The sequence below is a fragment of the Bos indicus genome, chromosome 26, assembly GCF_029378745.1.
Source record: "Bos indicus isolate NIAB-ARS_2022 breed Sahiwal x Tharparkar chromosome 26, NIAB-ARS_B.indTharparkar_mat_pri_1.0, whole genome shotgun sequence".
Lineage (NCBI taxonomy): Eukaryota > Metazoa > Chordata > Mammalia > Artiodactyla > Bovidae > Bos > Bos indicus.
The window spans coordinates 45,367,384-45,386,732 of record NC_091785.1 but is presented as its reverse complement, the minus strand read 5'-3'; the positions used below and the strand labels follow the sequence as shown (position 1 = coordinate 45,386,732).

Here is a 19,349-nt window from a genome sequence, read left to right as displayed (position 1 = left end):
ACGGGCCAGTAGAGGAGTGGAATTCTCCGGAAGGCACTGCACAATTCCTTCTCCAGCCGATCTGCTTTCACTGATGATTTTTGGCTAGAACAAGTATTAAAATTAATTTGCATTCCCTGAGCGACAAGCTAGAAAAGTGACCCAGCAGATATGAGATGGCTGGAGAAGTCATCGCAGTAATAAAAGTGTGCTGTTCATCACACAGCTAGTACTGGCCACACCATCCCTACAATCTCCAATCTGATCTCCTGGATATTTTTCCATCAATCATCCGAAAAAATATTTGGGGCTAGTTCTCCCATTGCTCACAAAGGGATTTTAAAATGTGCTTATCAGATAAAAGTCAATTGTTACTTCATCAGTCTGCAAAGAAAACAAGAAGCATGATTTAACTAAAAGACTGTTTCCCTGATTCAGAGAGATTTGCATGTTGCTGTTATTGGTATCCTTTGCAGACCAAAGATAAAGGTGTTGTGTGTTGTTGTTGTTTTTTTTCCCCTAAAAAACACAGGAAGAAAAGATCAATTTATGTCTATTGATTAGAAGTAGATCTGTAGGACAGTGTTATTTCCAATTAAAATAATGCAAGGTAAAAACACAGAATTGCAGAGTGGTAAGGAAAAAAGTCTTTATGGGAACTCGCCCAATTGCCTGGATTTTATTTTCCAAATGATTTCCCTTTTATCCCCCAGTGCAGTTCAGTAATAAACCTTTCAGTGACACTAAGGATATAAATCTACTTGGCAACCAGAATGAAAGTTTATTCATCATCTATAAATCACCATATTTTGTGGTTCTCTAAATAATGCTGGGAAACCCTGGAACTGAGCAAGCAGTGACTCCCAGATCGACAGCTAGCCATTCAGACGTGTTCTAGTTTTGCTGTTTTATGGTGAAGTATGACTTGAGCCATTGCCTAGTTTCTTTACATGACTAATTTAAACTTGCCATTTAGCCCACACACGCACGTGCTCGTGCACACACACACGTATACACACACACATTCTTAAGAAAATGTGAAGGCCATATAGTAATTTTATATATTTAAAATCCTGTTTTATAGCCACAAATAATAACAATGAAAAGTGAAAACTATTTATAACTTGCTAATGTTCTGCAATTGTCACTTCTCGCCCCAGCATCCTTAGGCCTAGACAATCAAAAATACATTCAAGAGGGAGACCAATTCCTTTGGATTATTTTGTAAGCTGTATTCTCTGGGAGGTTTACAATGCCCATGTATGTTAAAGGCACTGATAAGTCCTGCAACAATGAAGCCTGCTTAAATTTGTTTAAGCTTGTTTTCTCTAAACTTCTTTGACCGTGAAATGCTTTTACCTAATTCTCGAGCATCCATTTTAGAAACATAGCTCTAGGAATCTTTGCTTTTAAGACTATCTATTGGGTTGGCCAAAAGGTTTATTCAGGTTTTGTTCTAAAAGATGTGAAGGAAAAACCCTAACAAACTTTTTGGCCAACCCAATACCATGCTTTGCTAAAGAAGCCCCAACTGGAATTTCGATCTGCCATTTCCCACAAAAATCTGAGACTGCAGGAAGAAGGTCTTATTCTCCTTATCTGAATCCCTTTGGTCTGGCAGAGCCAGAAAGCGATGATTGAGGAGCCTGGGGTTCTCTGGGCGGCAGGGGGTGGTGCCAGTTTCACAGGCTGTGGCCAGCTTGCCTCCCTGGAAGCTTGTCCACTGACAGGTGCTGGACCTCTCTCCATGTGGGGTCCCCTGGAATCTGTAACAAGGCCGTCACACTGTCACCCAACGGAGTCCAGCAGAGAAAGAGGAGCCAGTCAAAACCCCTTCAGAAAGCACTCACCAATGTCACAACATGAAATAACCAGGGAGGGTTGTGTTCCCCACACCAAGGGCTGGAAAATGGCAGAGAAGCAATAAGCTACCAGAGAAATAACTGTGCAACTGGGGCAGAGGCTTGCCTTCCCCGTGATGCAGGGAGCTGCATCAGACGATGCCCATGGGGGCTCTGGAGCCGGCGACCTGATTGTTGCCACGGTAGGGAGAGTTGCTTCACACACTCAAAATAGGGATGCCAGATTCACTAAGTGAAAATATAGGATGCCCAGTTAAATTTGCTTTTCAGGGCATCAAAACCTCTTTTAGCATAAGTAGGCCCCCAATATTACATGGAACATTATTGTTCAGTTGCTAAGTCGTGTCCGATTCTGCTACATCATGGACTGCAGCATGCCAGGCTTCCCTGTCCTTCACCATCTCCCAGAGTTGCTCAAACTCATGTCCATTGAGTCAGTGATGCCATCCAACCATCTCATCCTCCTTCACCCTCTTCTCCTCCCACCTTCAATCTTTCCAAGCATCAGGGTCTTTTCTAATGAGTCAGCTTCTTGCATCAAGTGGCCAAAGTATTGGAGTTTCAGCTTCGGCATTAGTCCTCCCAATGAATATTCAGGGTTGATTTCCTTTACGATGGACTGGCTTGATCTCCTTGCTATTCAAGGGAGTCTCAAGAGTCTGCTCCAGCACCACAGTTTGAAAGCGTCAGTTCTTCGGTGCTCAGCTTTCTTTATGGTTCAACTCTCACATCCATACATGACGACTGAAAATCCATAGCTCTGACTCTATGGACCTTGGTCAACAAAGTGATGTCTCTGCTTTTTAATATACTCTCTGGGTTTGTCATAGCTTTTCTTCCAAGGAGCAAGCGTCTTTTAATTCTGTGGCTGCAGTCACTGTCCTCAGTGATTTTGTCTGTCAGTGTTTCCTTTTTTCTCCATCTATTTGCCATGAACTGAAGGGACTAGATGCCACAATCTTTACTTTTTTTGAATGTTGAGTTTTAAGCCAACTTTTTCACTCTCCTCTTTCACCTTCATCAAGAGGCTTGACTAAGGGTATAGGGTATACTTATGCTAAAACTGTTTCACTGTTGATCTGAAATGCAGATTTTCCTGGGCTTCCTGTATAATATTGGGCAATACTTCCTCAAAGCCTGGAAGCCCCTGGAGGGACTTGGCTGTTTTCCTTATCTTTCTTGTTATTGTTTCTCAGTGGTCCTCACACACGAGCAAGTCAGAATCCCCTGCTGGACTTGAGAGCTCACAGGACACTGGTCCAGCCCCAGAACTTCTGACCCAGCTGACTTGGGGCAGGAGTAAGAACTTTCATTTGTCACAAGTTCCCCAGTGCTGCTGGTGCTGCTGGTTCGGGGAATGAAGGGGAAGCAGACACCGCCTAGATGTCGGCCTTTCTGTGAAAGCATCAGCCCCACTTTGAGAACCATGGCCATCTATCTTCTGCAGAGAATAAACAGCCCATTGATTCCATCAATGACTCGATTCTCAGGCCCCTTAGCTGCTTGCTTTGAGACCTGAGGTTACGTTACTGACCTTTGAGACCTCTGCTCATCTGTAAAGAGGAAAACACCTGCTTTCCCAAGTCACGGGATGAACTGAGTCACAAATGGGGGCCAGGGCAGGGGATGCTTGGAGACTGGTGGCTGTTAGCATCATGGCTGCCACTGGCGTCTCCAAGGTTATAGTCCATGTTCATATGGACCATTCCTGTGAGACCTTCCTAGGACCTTTAAGGCAGATGCTGTCCCCGCACAGAGCAGAGGAGGAACAGGAGGCCAGCAAGCTTGAGGGGCCAGTTCCAGGGCACAGATCACCAAGCTGAGGCCTAACCCGATTCAGGTCTGCAGACTTGGATCCCAAGTGGACACCTCTTTCATGGTGTGGAGGGTCAGGCAGGCCAAAGGAAGTGTCAAAGTTACATCATAAAAACATGATGTTTAATGTACTAACACTTGTATGATTTTCATGAAGCAGAAACCAATGATGATTTCCTGCCATATGTAGTGAGGTCGCTGAGAGCTGGGGTCACTAAACCTTAGAGGCTGGTAAAGCTCCCTAGCTCCTTTGGGTCACCTTTAAATTCACCAATGTGCTCATTGTGAGTAATGCTGTACCTTGTTTTGCTGAACCCAGGGGAAAAAATGCACATTTTAGGCAATTGATGGTAGCCCTTGCTGAGGGTTCAGTGTGTGAGTGTCTGGTCTTGTGTGAGGATCTGAGTTGGTCTTCGAGTCTCTGCTACCACAGACAGCCAGGTGAGCTGAATTTGCATGATTTCAGTCTGTTCAGGGCTTCTTACGGCAGACAGCCAAGTCAGCTGAATCTAGAACCATAAAGGACAGGACCCTGGGGGACCGATGGGGAAGCAGCTTATGGTGGAGCTCTTGGGTCTGAGAGACAGAGCAACGGAATTGTGGTAAGACTCCTTTTAAACAGTTTGACTTGGGGATCTGGTTTTTCTAGCTGGGGGAACTGAAGCCGTGGCCCCTGGTCTGCCCACATTGCATCAAGGATTCCACCTTATGAGCATGTGTGGGGAGGTTCGTGGGGTTCCAGAGTGCCTGGTGGGCCCTCCTCATGCCCCTTCCCCACCCCATGCCTAGGGGCAGGTCAGTGTCAGCGTGTGTGCACGCTCAGTTGTGTCCGACTCTTTGCAATCCCATGGACTGTAGCCTACCAGGCTCCTCTGTCCATGGAATTCTCCAGGCAAGAATACTGGAGTGGGTTGCCATGTCCTTCTCCAGGGGATCTTCCCAACCCAGGGATCAAATCTGTGTCTCCTGCATTGCAGGCAGATTCTTTATCAGCTGAGCCACCTGGGAAGCGCACGCCCAGGGGCAGACCCTTTCTCAAATCCATCCTTTAGTGCCCAGCACCCTGTGTGTTCACAGAGTCCCCAGGATAGTGATTCTGCTGGAGACTCGAGGGTCAGTCTGCATGTGCAGGAACCAAGCTCTCTGCAGAGAAAACAATTCACTTGCATTAACCAGAAGCCAGTGACGCCTCATTTCTTGACCTGAGCGTAGAAAGAGAAATAGATTTCTCTGCAGACCTCTGGTTTCTTTATCATTTCTTAATTTCGGATGCCTTTACCCGAAGGATCTGAGAGCCTCCTTGCATCTCTAAACTGTGACATTAGTATCTCTCTTTTGGGTCTGAATGGTTATTTGTCTCATTGTTGTAGAGCATTATTTTTATGTAAATGAAACACACAACCTCCACCACTACCCAGGCGCCTGGAATGGGCGGCTCACCATGTGAAACTGTCCTTCAGGGTCCCACAGAAGCATAGAAGGATTTCAGAAAAATGACGATGTTTATCCAGCACAGGATTTTATCATCACAAGAGCACTTTGGGGGTGAACAACCTATGAGTCTTTAACTAGCTTTTCTACAGTGCAATGCACATCATTTAGTTTCTGGAAGGCTAATTAGTCCAAGGTAGACCCTCGGCTGTGGCCTATGTCAGCAAATTAGAGATCCCAGCAAGACGAGCCAAATGGAAATGATGTGGAAGTAGCTGGATTCAACTCCCAAAGACCATGATGCGATTATTCCAGCCGCAGGAAGGCCAGCTGCTCACTGGCTTTGAGACTGACATAATGAACAGCCTCCCTTGTGAGCTTAGAATACACACCTATTGGTGTATTCTAAGGGCCTCTTTTTTAGGGGAAAAACCCTCTAGAGATTTTCTTCCCTAAGACATACCCCATTTCCATTCCTTTGGGTAGGCCATGTCTTTCTTAGAAGATACTGGGCAGTGTAGACTTGGCATCTCTACTCCAAACTGGCTTGTTGTCTCCTGGCTGGATCCTCTCCAACAGGCATCCCTTAGCTTTGGTGTTTGTAAGCTGGGGGAAGCTCATTCTAAAAGATTCTTCAAAGTGCTCAGGGTGACTGCTGCAAATCCGCTTCTGCGAGGGCACTGCACTAATAAATCCAGTGTGAACTTGATTATCATTTAGATTACTTGTTCAATAGGGAAAATGAAGCTTTGCAATCAGAGCTGTAGATAAGGACTCTGTGCGGAGGGAAATGAGCTCTGGCCTCATAAACAGTGCATCACGCTGGTGTCCAGGTGATCCTTGCTGCTCTGGTAACACCACTGGCTGGCTGAGTGTTCAGGCCACCTGTCCTGCGTGTGCACACGTGTTTACACACATGAGGTGAGGGTTGTGATAAACACCTGCTTTATGGAGATTAATGCGACGTCAGGCTTGTATTCAGCTGCTCCCCAAGAACAGCCTCAGAAACACCGAAATCTTGGTAGCTGGTTGTTTGCTTACACTATGTGTCTGGCCTTAACTCATGAACTTAGCAATAGGCCAGTAGTTTGGATACAATAATGAGCCAGACACCAGACACTCAGGTTTAAAAAGAAAAATAATTTTCCAGAAAGACAGAAATGGGCAATTAACTACCTTAGTAATTGTATTAAGGGGGAAAAAAAGCCTGCTCTATTTGAATGATAATTGGACATAAATACAGCTTCAATTCTTTCCTCCATATTAGTGAATTAGAATACAGAAAGCTTCAAGGAAAATCCATAAAAGATCCATAAGCTGGCTGAAAATTGTTCTCACCAGTCACTTTAATTTTATAAAGGCAGAATTTCCATTAAAAGGGTCTGGATAGATGGGCTTTCACTGTATCTTTGAGCACAGTGTGTGCAGGATGGTTTCCATCCTGTAAAATAAGGTCCCCAGTGGAGCCCACTGCATATTTCCTTGAAGAGCCGTCTCTTGCTGTAGGCTGGGCCTTGTGCTCTCGCTGTGTTTCTACGCGGGCCACCTTACTCCTGCGCTCCCTCTCACTATCAGGACACCACTTTATTTTTCAAGATTCAGTTCAGCTGTGTCCTTCTGTGAAGTCTCTCCAGTTGCATCCCTTCCCTGATGGACCACACAACCCCCATGAACCCTCTCCCTATGCAGATGTCAGTAGTGACACCTGAAGGCCACGTGTATCAGGCTCTCACCCTGGGCTGTGAGTCCTTTGTCTTACTGATCCTTGAGGCTACTGAGCACCAAACAGGTGAAAGTTAAACAGTCAAATGAAGGGTGGCTCCAACCCAAAGCCTGTTTTTCTTTCCTTTTTTCTTTCTATTTTATTCAACTATAGTTAATTCACAACATTATGTTAATTTCTGCTGTACAGCAAAGTGATTCAGTTATATATATACACATTCTTTTTCATATTCTTTTCCATTACAGTTTATCAAAAGGTGCTGAATACAGTTCCCTGTGCTATACAGTAGGGCCTTGGTGCTTATGCATTCTGTATATAATAGTTTGCCCCTCCCTCCCTCCCCCATAAAATCTGGTTTTCTGTCCCACCTTCACAGCCCTCTTTGCTGGTATTCCGTGGGTGTAGCTGAGTCTGAGTCCTTCTATTTCCCGGTTGTGCTGAGCACTGCTTACGCAACCGCAATGGTCTGACCTGTCTCCCTGCAGCCGTGTTTGAATGTACTCTACCCTGTGTGCCTAGTTGCTCAGTTGTGTCTGACTCTGTGCGACCCCATGGACTGTAGCCCGCCAGGCTCCTCTGCCCATGGGGATTCTCCACGCAAGAACACTGGAGTGGGTTGCCATTTCCTCCTCCAGGGGATTTTCCCAACCCAGGGATCGAACCCAGGTCTCCCGCATTGCAGGCGGATTCTTTACCGTCTGAGCCACCAGGGAAGCCCTTATTCCTACCCATTTGGTGCGTATTCTGAACAGCTGCTGGAGCCATCCTTTGGGAATCCAAATCAGAGCCCCTACTTAAAACCTCAAGTGGGTCTCTGTCTCTTACTCTGAAGGAACACTTAACAGACTTGAAATTCTCCTTAATAGACTTGCAAAACCCAACAAGGATGGTTCCTACCTCCAACAGTTACCAAATGCCAGTGTGTGTGCCCAACACATAGTGTGGCCCAACAATACCCAAAATACAGGGGTCTGGAGCAGAGAAAGGTTTACTGGAGGGCCATATAAGGAAAATGGGTGGCTCGTGCCCCTGAAAAGTCCAAACTCCCCTAAGGGTTTCAGCAAAGCTTTTCTAAAGGCATGGTGAGTGAGGGACGTGTTGGCTTTGGCAAACTTCTTGGTGTGGGAATCCTTTGTTCTCGCAGGTGTCATGAGGTTCCTGTAAACCTCCAACAGGACAAATGTTATTTTCTGCTTTGCAACTTTTCATCTCTATATGAATGGAAGAGTGTTACACCCTTAAAAGTCAGAACCTTGACAGAGGGCTCTCCTGTATATTTCAGGCTTTGGGAAACATTCTTAAAGCAAAAGCAGTAGAATACAAAGGCTGATGAAACGAACCTAATACAGAGTCAGATGTGTTCTTCCCTATTACACGGTGCCCACTAGAACCATGGGAGATTCTGGTGTAGATGCCAGTGCCCATGCGTGGGAATCACGGTCAGACTCTGCCGGCGGTGGTAGAGTGTGGCCTGGGTGGAGAACCACAGCGGTCTTTGCTCTCACCTCTGTTCCCCACCTGCCTTCTCACGCCCTCCTTCCTAGCACTGAAGGGACCATGGCCCCCTGATCCTTCCTCACTCTTCCCTCTACTGGCTCGGGCAGCCAGCTCATTAGGGTCATAGTAACATATATCCTCCCCAAGGGACCTTCCTAACCACCCCCAGGACCCACTTGACCAAGTGGCCAGGATTCATTTTCATCACAACATTCACCTGATACTTTGTAGCTGATCTGTTCCTTATCCAGCTTCTCCCTCAATCATGAAGTCTCATGGTGGCAAGATCTTATCAGTGCTTTTTTCTTCTGAGCATTCCCTGGAAGCATAGTCCTTGCTCCTTCAGTGTAGGAGGAAGGGGGAAGAGAAAGAAATTTTGGAATGATGCCTGGGAAATTGACCAGCATGTGTCAGGGCTCCCAAAAGATGGATTCTGAAACCACAGGTTGGTGACCACGTTCTGAGATTGAGGGTGTGTGTGGGCAGGGCTGGACAGACTGGTTTGGACTGAAACCCAGCTCTGTCACTCACTCATTCACTGATGACCCAGAGCAGGGGACCCTTGGCCCCTTGAACTTTGATTTTCTGTCCCTGAAATGCAAAAATTACGAGCACATCACAGGGTTGGTGTGAAGACCTATTGAGACCCAATAAATGCTAGCAGTTATTATCACTAGCAGTGCTGACCCTCTGGCGCCACACTGCCCCCGCCTTCTTCCGGCCACCTTCCCTCTCAACGTGCCAAACGTGCTTTTTTCTTTTTTTGCTCTAGTGAGGTCAGGAGCCATTACAACGCATGATGATTTATTTCAAACCACTTCCTCCAGGGAGGCAGAATTTTGTTCTTTTCCTGTCTTCCCTTGCATCCTGAAAGCCTCCATTGCTTATCCGATGAGCCTGGTGCTGTTAGGAAAACTCAAAGTCAACAGCGACCAGCGCAAGGCGTGGGCTGGAGCCTGCCGGCTGGGGTCTGCACTCCTGGACGCAGATCTGCTTGTTTTGCCTACGTCAGCTGCTGGGCCCAGAATTTAAACTTGTGCTGAGGCACAGCAGGCGGAGAAGGGTTCAGAAAAGAAAACCGAGGAGGTACCCAGGACTCACATTCACTTGTGTTTCCTCTTGGAAATGAGACCAAAGCTTCACTGTGGTATCAGGCACTCAAAAGAAATAAATCAAACTGAACCAAAACAAAAACAGAGCTAATATCTGCGGGGAGACCACATGCAATTAAGCTGAGATTTTTAAGTGTTTTACAGGCCGTTCATAGCCTTTCTATCCCCCTGGGGCCCCTGCCTCGGTCCACACCAGCCTCTCCCTCATCCTGAGTCGCTCCTGAGGAATGCTGGTTCAGACTGGAGTCTAAGTCTGCAGGCGGCTCCTTCTGCTGGAGTGGGAGTCTGTAGGCAGACACATGTTTGCTCGCCTGAGACCCTGACTGCCCTGGCAACACCCCCATTTCTTTGGAATGCTGCTGGGCTCTTCCTGAGGTCTTGGGTTCTGGCCTGGCCCTGTCTAGATGGAGAGGGGAGGGTGGGCACTGGGAGGTGTCTTGGCAGATCAGAGTCCTCGTGGTGAGGTTGACTCTCCTGGTTCACATGGCCCAATGCCTTTCCAAACACTGGGGATGTTTCCCCTTCACTGTGAACATTCTTCTGATTTCTTTCTCCTTTCTCTTGTTTCTCCTTTGAATCTTGTCTTTGAGGTTGAGTAACGGTACCATCTTTTATGTTTATAACCAGACAGAAGACAAGCTCAGCCACTGTGCCATTTCCATATTGTAAATCACAGCTGTGTTGTTGTTCCCCAGACAGGAAAAGACTTCTTCATATCCTCGCCTCTGGTCTGCCTTCTTGTATATTCTTGAAAAATTCTGCACATTCTCAAGCTTGGGGTATCTGAAGTGGCTCCGCTGGAGTGTTGAATACAGGGAACAGGCCCAGGTGGGGAGACTGATTGAAGCCTGGTGGGGTCTTGGCTGGGGATGCCAGGAGCCTGCCTTAGTTTCGTGACTAAAGGATGCTGAGTCACCACCTACTTCTGCCGAGTGAAGGCTGGTGTGCTGGTTACTATCCAGGTGTTCCGGGCAGTTTGTGTGATAGCCACTGAGATGCATCCCCATGCAGCAAGCACCCCAGGAGCATTTTGGGGTGCCAGACTCTTGGCTAATCTATAGGGCCAAGAGTCTCTCAGGAATCTCAGAGTTGTATCAAAAGGGTACTCACTATTTTTTTTCTTTCTAAAAAAAAAATGCAGACCATTTTTATGAGTGCCATCTGTACACATCCTTGCAATTAGCAATGTGTACTCTCATTAAAAGACGTTCCAGACTCGGTGATGTGTAGCCACTGGGCACTTTCTCAAAGGACGCTAGACAGATGTTACTGTTACGTTGCTTTCCGTTATGTTTTCTGACCTTGGAAAGGACGAATTCTTCCCCCTTAGAAAGGGAGTCGAGGCTGGCCATCCATGAGGGAGACGGCACTTGTGAGTGAAAGCTCCTGCTCTCAGTGTTCTCAGAGGCACCGAGACCTAGTGGGATTGTTTTGTAGATGGGATGACCACCTCCCCAGCCCCACACCCAGGGTGACGCTGAAACACGTTTTTGTGCTACCCTGGCACAACCCCAGTAAACTGTGACTCTTTATTGCTCAATGAAGCCTGCAAAGGAGTCACTGCCCCTGAAGTCTGTTAGAGCTAACCTTGAACTTCATGCTGTATTTGACTGTTGTCAAGGCCAACCTGTAGCTTGTCAATTTTAATACAATCATTTGTGGTATGTGTCTACTGAGTCCTGCTGTGTTTATAACAGGCTGATCTTAGATTAAGGACGGATAACAGAGAGTCAAGCAAGCCTGCCATGATGTTTTTCTAGATAAGTGCATATCTGTACCTTCTGAAATTAATCATCTTTCCTTTTTTTTTTTTTTCAGATAACTTGTTCAAACCCAAAGAAAGGTACATTTCAGAGAAGGAGATGCACATGCGGTCTAAAAGGTACTTGGTTCTATTGTGTGAGGTCGAAAAAGTGCGGGAAGGAGGGGTGGCTTGCTGGATGCAGGCTCTGCCCAGCGGGGCCACCACTTCTAGGTCCGTGTTTGAGCTCTGAGGTCTTCTCAGCCGTGAATTTGAAAAGCTGGCCCAAAGGAGCGCAGTTGCCGAATTGCACCTCTGAATGTTGATGTCGTTCTTGGAAAACCCTTAGGAAGGCGGTAGGTCTTGAGTTCTGAACCAGTCCGCTAATTGGTCTCTAAGAGATCCCCAGACTCAACAGAAATGCTTCTGCATGTTCCTGCCATTGCTCTGGGCAGGTGCCGTTTGTCACTGTGCACCTTCGCAGGTAATTTCATAAGAGGGGGAGGAGCTGGGTCTCCGGGCCTTCAGGAAAGCTTCCAGGCCTGGAGGTGGACAGTGTGAGGGGGCCACGGAGCCGCAGAGGACCACAAGCTGGCCTTCTTGGCGCCCGGCTGCCGCAAGCTCTCCATGTCCTGCTTGGCTGGTTGCAGTTCTGGACGCCCCCTCTTTCTCACCAGTACACAAAGACTGCCATTCTTCCCGAGCTCGGGCCTCCCAATCCACACGTAATAACCCGGCAGAGTTCGCCAAGTTCATGCAAGTAACATGTCATTAGTTTATAATAAAGTATCTGGCACTAGGGGGAATTATAATAATTAAACCAAACTGATAGGGCAACTCAGAGAAACCATTGAAATAGGAAGAGTACATTTCTCCCCACTCCAGGCACAAAATCTCTGCTTTTCCCATGATTATATTGTTTCCATGATCATTAGCCAGCTTTGATTATCTGTAGGGAACCTCTCTGTGAATTTAAAAAAAAAAAGTGTCAGTGAGGAGGAGGGGAACCCTTCCATTAACCACCGGCTTCACAGTGTTCTAACTGGGCGTTTGAAAGGGCCACTGGGGGTCAAGACCTGCTGTTTCAGAAGTATGAAGCCGTGTATACCTCATGCTCAAAGTATTCCTCTTTCAATTTAGTGGAAAATTCAGCCAAATGGTCCCCTCCTGGTCCCTAAGCCCAAAGCCACTATTGTGGAGGCTTGAAATTAAAATGCTAGCTCTCAAAGCGGCATCTGCGGACAGAGCATTGTCCTGTCATCTTACTGAAGACAGAACAGCCTCCGAGAGGATCAGTGGTACTGTGTCCCCCGTCATGACTTCCCTGGCTGGAAGCTGGGGCTCCTTGGATACAGTCAGTGAGGCATCTACGCTGTGGTCTCCCCTAAGTGGACTCAGACCTCGGCTCTCGGACTTCACTCCCCCATAGAATTATAATGGAGCTTTCTTTTCTTTCATGTTCTTTGTTATTAATTATGTTACTAAATTGCACTTTATTTTAAAATTTCAAGCACAGGAGAGAGAACTGAAGTCACTCATGACCAGCTATCCCCTCTCCTACCCCATTTCCCCAACCTTGTCCTGCCTCCAGAGACACCATAGGTATTGGCATCCTTTATACCCTTCCAGGCCTTTCTCTCTGCCTGAAAACAGACATTTACTTGTTACATATACAATTGTCTAATTTTTGACCATAAATGGGATCATGCTATGTATTATCTTTCTGTAGCTTGCTTCTTTTACTTTATGTCTGTGGGGTCTTTCTATGTCAGAAGATATGGATGACTTTCTTAGCTGATGCAGAGTGGTCCATTGCATAAATTAACCACAATTTGTTAAGGATGTTCTTTTAAGAAAATACTGTAGAAGAAGCTCCAGGATTGAGGCCTAGGAATTTTTATCCTGAACACCCCACATGGTCAGATGGTTAAGATGGGGACGATGTGTCTGTATGGGTGCAGGAGGATTTCCACTGGGGAGCTTTGGGACATGTCATCTTTCCTACTGATCCTGACGGCCTTCTCCTGGTTCCTTCTCGAACAGCTCCTGGGCTTGGCAGTCATGTGTGCACTCATTAATTCATACCATGTGATGCCCTCTGTGCCAGGCACTCTGATGGGTGTAGGCAGTGCCTGGGTTACTTTATGCTGTGTGACTGGGGGCCAGTGTGGCAAGAAGTCAAGCAGACCAAGGCTGGGCTCCCAGCTCCTCATTCACCAGCTGAGGGATGTCACTGGCCTCCTGACCTCGCTGGGCCTGGGTTCCTCACTCCCATAACAGGACACTGTACGTGTCTTCCACCCGGTGTGAGGGCTACCTGGGGAATTCCTGTCAGATGATTAGACTAGTAAGGGACCCTCCTACACTTTGTTGGTGGGAATATAAATCGATATAGCTCCTATGGAGAACAGTAAAAAGGAGGATCCTTAAAAAACGGACAATAGAGCTACCATATGATCCTGCAAGCCCATTCCTGGACATATACCCAGAGAAAACTGTATTTGAAGAGGTACATGCACCCCAATGTTCACAGCAGCACTATCCACCATAGCCAAGACATGAAAGATACCTCAGTGTACATCAACAGATGAATGGATCAAGATATGAAACATACATACGATGGAATATTACTCAGCCATAAAAAAGAACGAAATCGTGCCATTTGCCGCAACATGGATGGACCTAGAGATGATCACACTACGTGAAGCAGGTCAGACAAGTGTCATGTGATGAAAGCCACGTATACGTGGATTCTAAAAAATAATGATGTAAATAAACTTATCTGCAAAACAGAAATAGACCCACAGACTTAGCAAAGAAACGTGTGCTTACCTGGGGAAAGGGTGGGGGAAGGATGAATTGGGAGTTGGGGGCTAACACATACATACTGCTGTGTGTAAAACAGATAATCACCAAGGACCTACTGTGCAGCACCAGGAAATGGACTCAGTACTTTTTAATAACCTATCTGAAAAAGAATACACATACATGTATAAGCTAAATCACTGCTGTACACCTGAAACTAACACAGCACCATAGATCAGCTATACTGACCACAGCCATACTGTAAATCAGCTGTATATTCAGTAAAAAGATAATTTCAAAAGATAAACTCGTAAAAAAGATGATTAGCCTAATAGCCATTAACCAAGACGACATCTTGCTAATGTTGCCATCATCAATCTTTCCATACTTTGTAATTATTATTTTAATTGGGGAACATGTTAAATTTTGTTGGGCTTTCAAACATGAGGGAAAATAAAAGAGATGTTCAGCCACATGTCACCGATACAGCATCCTCAAAGCTCAGGCTGCAGTGTCCCCTCTCTGTCCATGGATGCCAGCCAAAATCTTGTTTGCATCAGTACATACGCAGTCTCTGTAGGGAAGTAAGAAGGAAGGGTCCAGAAGGAGGCCCCCTAGGCCCTGCTGGTGTCCTGGAAGCTCCTGATTTTGCACCAGGACAAACGTGTGATACTTATGCCTAAGATGAGTTTGGAAACATCTTCCTTAGGAATGCAGTAGGTGAAGAGGCAGACACGCACATTTTATCTGTGGGCTGCTCCAATATGACCCCAGCTACGTTCATAGATTCGCCGCTCCTTTTCCAAGGCATAGGAAGACAAAAGCTGAGAGGCAAAAAAAGTATTTGGTAAAAAGTAGGTTTACACTCAGGGGGCTTCCCAGGTGGCTCAGATGGTAGAGAATCCACCTGCCAATACAGGAGTTGCAGGAGACACAGGTTTGATCCCTGAGTTGGGAAGATCCCCTGGAAGAGGAAATGGCAACCCACTCCAGTATGCTTGCCTGGGAAATCCCATGGACAGAGGAGGCTGGTGGGGTACAGTCTGTGGGGTCACAAAGAGTTGGACACGACTGACTGAGCATGCACACACACACACATACACACACACACACACACACACACACACACACGTGTACACTCAGAGTGGCCAAAGCAGTAGGCCTGGCATCTCTCATTTTACAAGCAAGTGGTCAATTATCACAAGGGGTGGAGAGAAAGAAACCTGACTTCTAAAGAAATCCCTGGCTCCTCCAGCTCTGCCCTGGGTGGGGCCCCATCTACTGCATGGCCCCCGCCTGGGCAGCCCTGTCTGCAGACAGACAGGGGAGCCCCAGGTCTAGGGGTCTCAGAGACGTGGGGTGGTCCAGAGCCAGCTGATCTGCCCTTTGAAATGTAAGCGCCTGCTGACAAGACAGGAGGCAGAGCCACGGCAGACGCCCGCTGTCTCGCTACCATTTCAAAATGTTTTCTCAATTTGTTTCAGAATCTATAATAACTTGCCGGAAGTTAGGAAGAAAAAAGAGGAACAAAAGAAAAGGGTGATCTTACAGAGTAACAGACTCCGGGCCGAGGTCTTCAAAAAGGTAACGGCCCGGCCGCCTGCAGGGGTGACGTGTGTGTGGCGCCCAGATGCTGAGTCTGAACTTGATGTCTCTGTCTCTGCTTCCCCAGCAATTACTGGACCAGCTCCTTCAAAGGAACGCGGTGTAACCACGGGCTGCCCCACCGACCCTCTACCTGGACCTGGGATGACTTCAAACGCTGGATAAACCATTAAACTTAACCATATCTTCATGACGTGAAACACTTATTTTACTTCTGATGTGTTTTTTTTTTTCATAAAGCAAAGCATAGCTTCCTGAGTTGCTGACCTTAACCAAGCAGAAATGATAACCCTTGAGGAAATGGGTCTTCAGACTGCAGTGGGGTAATCAACCCCATGGAACCCACCTGATACAGTCCTTTCTTCTGATGTGTACTCCCACCATTTCCACCAGGCACAAAGGCCTTCTATGCGCTCACGGGCTTAGATCCCTGGGGACTGGCTTTTTTTTTTTTCTTTTTCATTGAATTTCTAGGACCTAAATACATCACTTTAAAAATACCATTCCCAACTTCTGCCAGTTCTGCAAACTCCAGATTTTGGACCATCGCACAGTGTGTTTGAAACCCCTCTGGATGTCTGTACCATTAATACTGGAGGTGACTTTGGAGCTAGGCGGCTGCTCTGTCAGAGACTGCGGACTTGTTTAGCCGCCCCTACCACCCCTACCCCACTCCTAGCACCTGTCTTCATTCAGCAAAAGAGTCTATATCCACGGAAGTCACGAGGGCAGAATTGGCTGGAAAGGGGTTGTAGGTCACATCAGTGTTTTGGGCAAGCCACCCCCCAACCAAAAGAGCTGCATGGCTGAAAATGGCCTGATGGCTCCAACTCTGCCGTTTGTTCCTCCAAGCCCTTACAATGTCCATTATCTATAAATGTGTTTAGGGAGTGAAGAACAATAGTTTTACCAAAAATGGAAATAAATGCAACTATACAAACATTGTTGCCCCGTCCTGCGTTCTGTATTATGAACCAAGCAGCTAGTGCAGGGGGTGCTCAGAAACGCTGCCAAGTTCCGGGGGGACCTCTGACCTGCTCCTGGTCCACCACCACCTGACCATCGAGCCACCAGGTAAGGGCCCTTGAGCTTCCTGATGGCCGGGTCCCTTCTCCTCCTGCAGTCTCTCTCCTGCTCCCTCTGCTGGCAAAGCCTGGCATCGTGGGAGCGGGCAGAGGGAAAACATTTCAAGGGCCTGGATCCACTTTAACAGAGAAGGCAAGGAAGGGTGCATACGGCCGTGTAGGATGATTAAGAGCTGGCATGGCTAGTTACTTCACTTGCTTCAGTCTGCTCATCTCTGTCCATTAAACGAAGATTGTTACAGCACCTTCTCCTTCAGTTTTCTACGGGAATGGGCCAGTGTGAGTGGAGCGCTTAGAAGGAGGTCTGGCCCAGAGTGAACAGCCGGAGTGTTTCTTGTCATCTCCACATAGACGTGGAAGTAGAGAGTCCTGAGAAACCCTGAGCACAAGGCCACCAGTTGGTCATCTCTTAGTCCCTCAGCTTGGTGCTGAGAAGACGCACCATCAAGACTGTCGAATCTGCAGGTGTTGCTACAGCAAAAATCAGTCATATACACTGGATGCTTTGCAGGCTTTGTATTTTCTCAAGCTCTTCTCATTCTTAGAAACAGTTTTGACAGCATGGTTACGCTTGCCCTTAAGGTTAATTTGGTGTTTGTGAACGTATGAGGTATGAGGCCTCTTCTAGAATGCAATGTTGAATTTCTGTTTACATTTTTAATGCTTTTTAACAAAAAAATTTTTCATCAAATGCGTGGTATTAGTTTAGGACAGTGTTTCATAGGTAGCTATCTTGTCACAGCTTCTACTTGTTTTTCTTTAATATCTTCAGAGAATTTCCAATACTTTTCCTAACCAATAATTTAAATTCAGGGCCAAACCACTTCTGGACTGTTCTGTGACACTTTCTAAAAAGTGGATTTGTGTCAGTTAATATCTAAATATCTCAGAGTGCCTGGGTAGAGCCAACTTTCAAAAATGCCCAGAAAGGGCTTCCTACCTTTGCAAACCTGATGTCAAATCTTAAAATCTAAAGAATAAATAAAAGCCCACTTGAGATTAAATGCCACTGAGTTATGTATTCCTGAGGACAGTTCTTAACTAAGGTGCTTGAGGTAAGTAGTGGGTAGGAATTTATGATGTCTATTGAGCTTTGCTTTCCTCTGGACAGCCAGCTCAGGACAAGGCTGCAAGTTAAGTTTTAGTTTCTGCTCAACTAATTTCTTTTTTCCGTGATTATAGCTGTTTTTTAATGCTGATGTGCTTCAGTTCAGTTCAGTTGCTCAGTTGTGTCCAATTCTTTGTGACCCCATGGACTGCAACACACAGGCTTCCCTGTCCATCTCCAAATCCCAGAGCTTGCTCAAACTCATGTCTATCAAGTTGGTGATGCCATCCAACCATCTCATCCTCTGTCATCCCACTCTCCTCCTGCCTTCAATCCTTCCCAGCATCAGGGTCTTTTCCAATGATGTGCTTAGTCGCTCAGTCGTGTCCAACTCTTTGTGACCCCAGCCCATGGACTGTAGCCCACCAGGTTCCTCTGTCCAAGGGAATTCTCCAGGCAAGGATACTGGAGTGGGTAGCCATTCCCTTCTCCAGTGGATCTTCCCAACCCAGGGATTGAACCCAAGTCTCCCTCTTTGCATGTGGATTCTTTACCATCTGGGCTACCAGGGAAGCCCGATACTGATGAGTGAGTTTCAAATATCCAGCATTTCTGTTATAATGAGGTCATCACAGAAATATAATAATATTATTAATAGAATAAATGTGGAAGTAAAGGCCTGAATCCTATTAGCCATCCCTATAGCTCTGTCAGGAATTGGTCACCATGTGCTAGATTCTCTTATTAACATCTGACTTAGGGAAAGACTAGACTTTGAAATTATAATAGGATGCATCATCATCATAACTTCAGTATTCACATCCAGTCCTGGAGCTGATTTCTTTGCATCTGAGCATGTTTGGGTTCTGGCACGCAACGATCCTTTAGTGATAAAGCAGGCTGCAGGAGCAGAGGTTCCGTGGCTGATATTCATGAGTTTGGACCAGACAACATTTGGAACCATTTGAGATGACAGAGCAGACGGTCACGGCACCAGGCCGCCTTGCTGCGGTCTCCGTGCCTTCACGTCGAAGGAGACACTCCTATTTTGGTGATGTGTCCTCTCTGCCAGCTGGTAATGGAATAATGGAAAAACAATTGCCTGGGTTTTTTTAGCCAGCGTCTGTTGCCAACCCAACTTCCTGGAAGGTATGTGCTCTTGGGGTGAGTCAGCAAATGCTTGCTCAGATGAAACGCTTCTCATTGAAAGAACTATTTGTGAAACAACCAATGGTTGAAGAGCGGCTGAAAATCCTCTTCCTTCTGAAGTTCTCCCACGTCAGCACTTGCTGGTATAAAAATCTCAGCTCGTGGACCTGGTCTCACTGTACCAAGTGGCTGACAGTCTGAACGTGAGGCAAGTCAGAGGCAGAACAAGAGAAGGAGACGTGCAGTCACCTCGCCCCACCGGAGGGTCTCAGACAGCAGAGACAGGCGGGTTCTGGGTTAAGGAGAGTGATGGAAAAAAAAAAAAAAAGATTCACTGTGGCTTTGTGTGAGAGTGTTGGCGTGTGCATTAAAAGCAAAGGAAATGATCTGTAAAGTGATTAAAATGAGTCCATCAGCAGATGGTTCTCCGTGAGAGAGCTCAGGGCATTTGCACTTTCATCAATACTTGATCACAACCCATGAATGTCTAGCTAAAT

At 46.6% G+C, this 19,349-nt stretch overlaps 1 protein-coding gene across 7 annotated transcripts in view; it reads left to right on the top strand.

Annotated features, from left to right (window-relative positions):
- The window catches only part of C26H10orf90 (chromosome 26 C10orf90 homolog), a 392,111-nt gene extending 375,601 nt beyond the window's left edge, over positions 1-16,510 (top strand). For all 7 annotated transcript variants that reach the window (XM_070781081.1, XM_070781080.1, XM_070781083.1 and 4 more), the window contains 3 exons: positions 11,238-11,301; positions 15,450-15,549; positions 15,638-16,510. In XM_070781081.1, the coding sequence (XP_070637182.1) occupies positions 11,238-11,301; positions 15,450-15,549; positions 15,638-15,676 (203 nt within the window). In that variant the 3' untranslated portion in view covers positions 15,677-16,510. The remainder of the gene's footprint in view (positions 1-11,237; positions 11,302-15,449; positions 15,550-15,637) is intronic.
- The last annotated feature ends 2,839 nt before the right edge of the window (positions 16,511-19,349 follow it).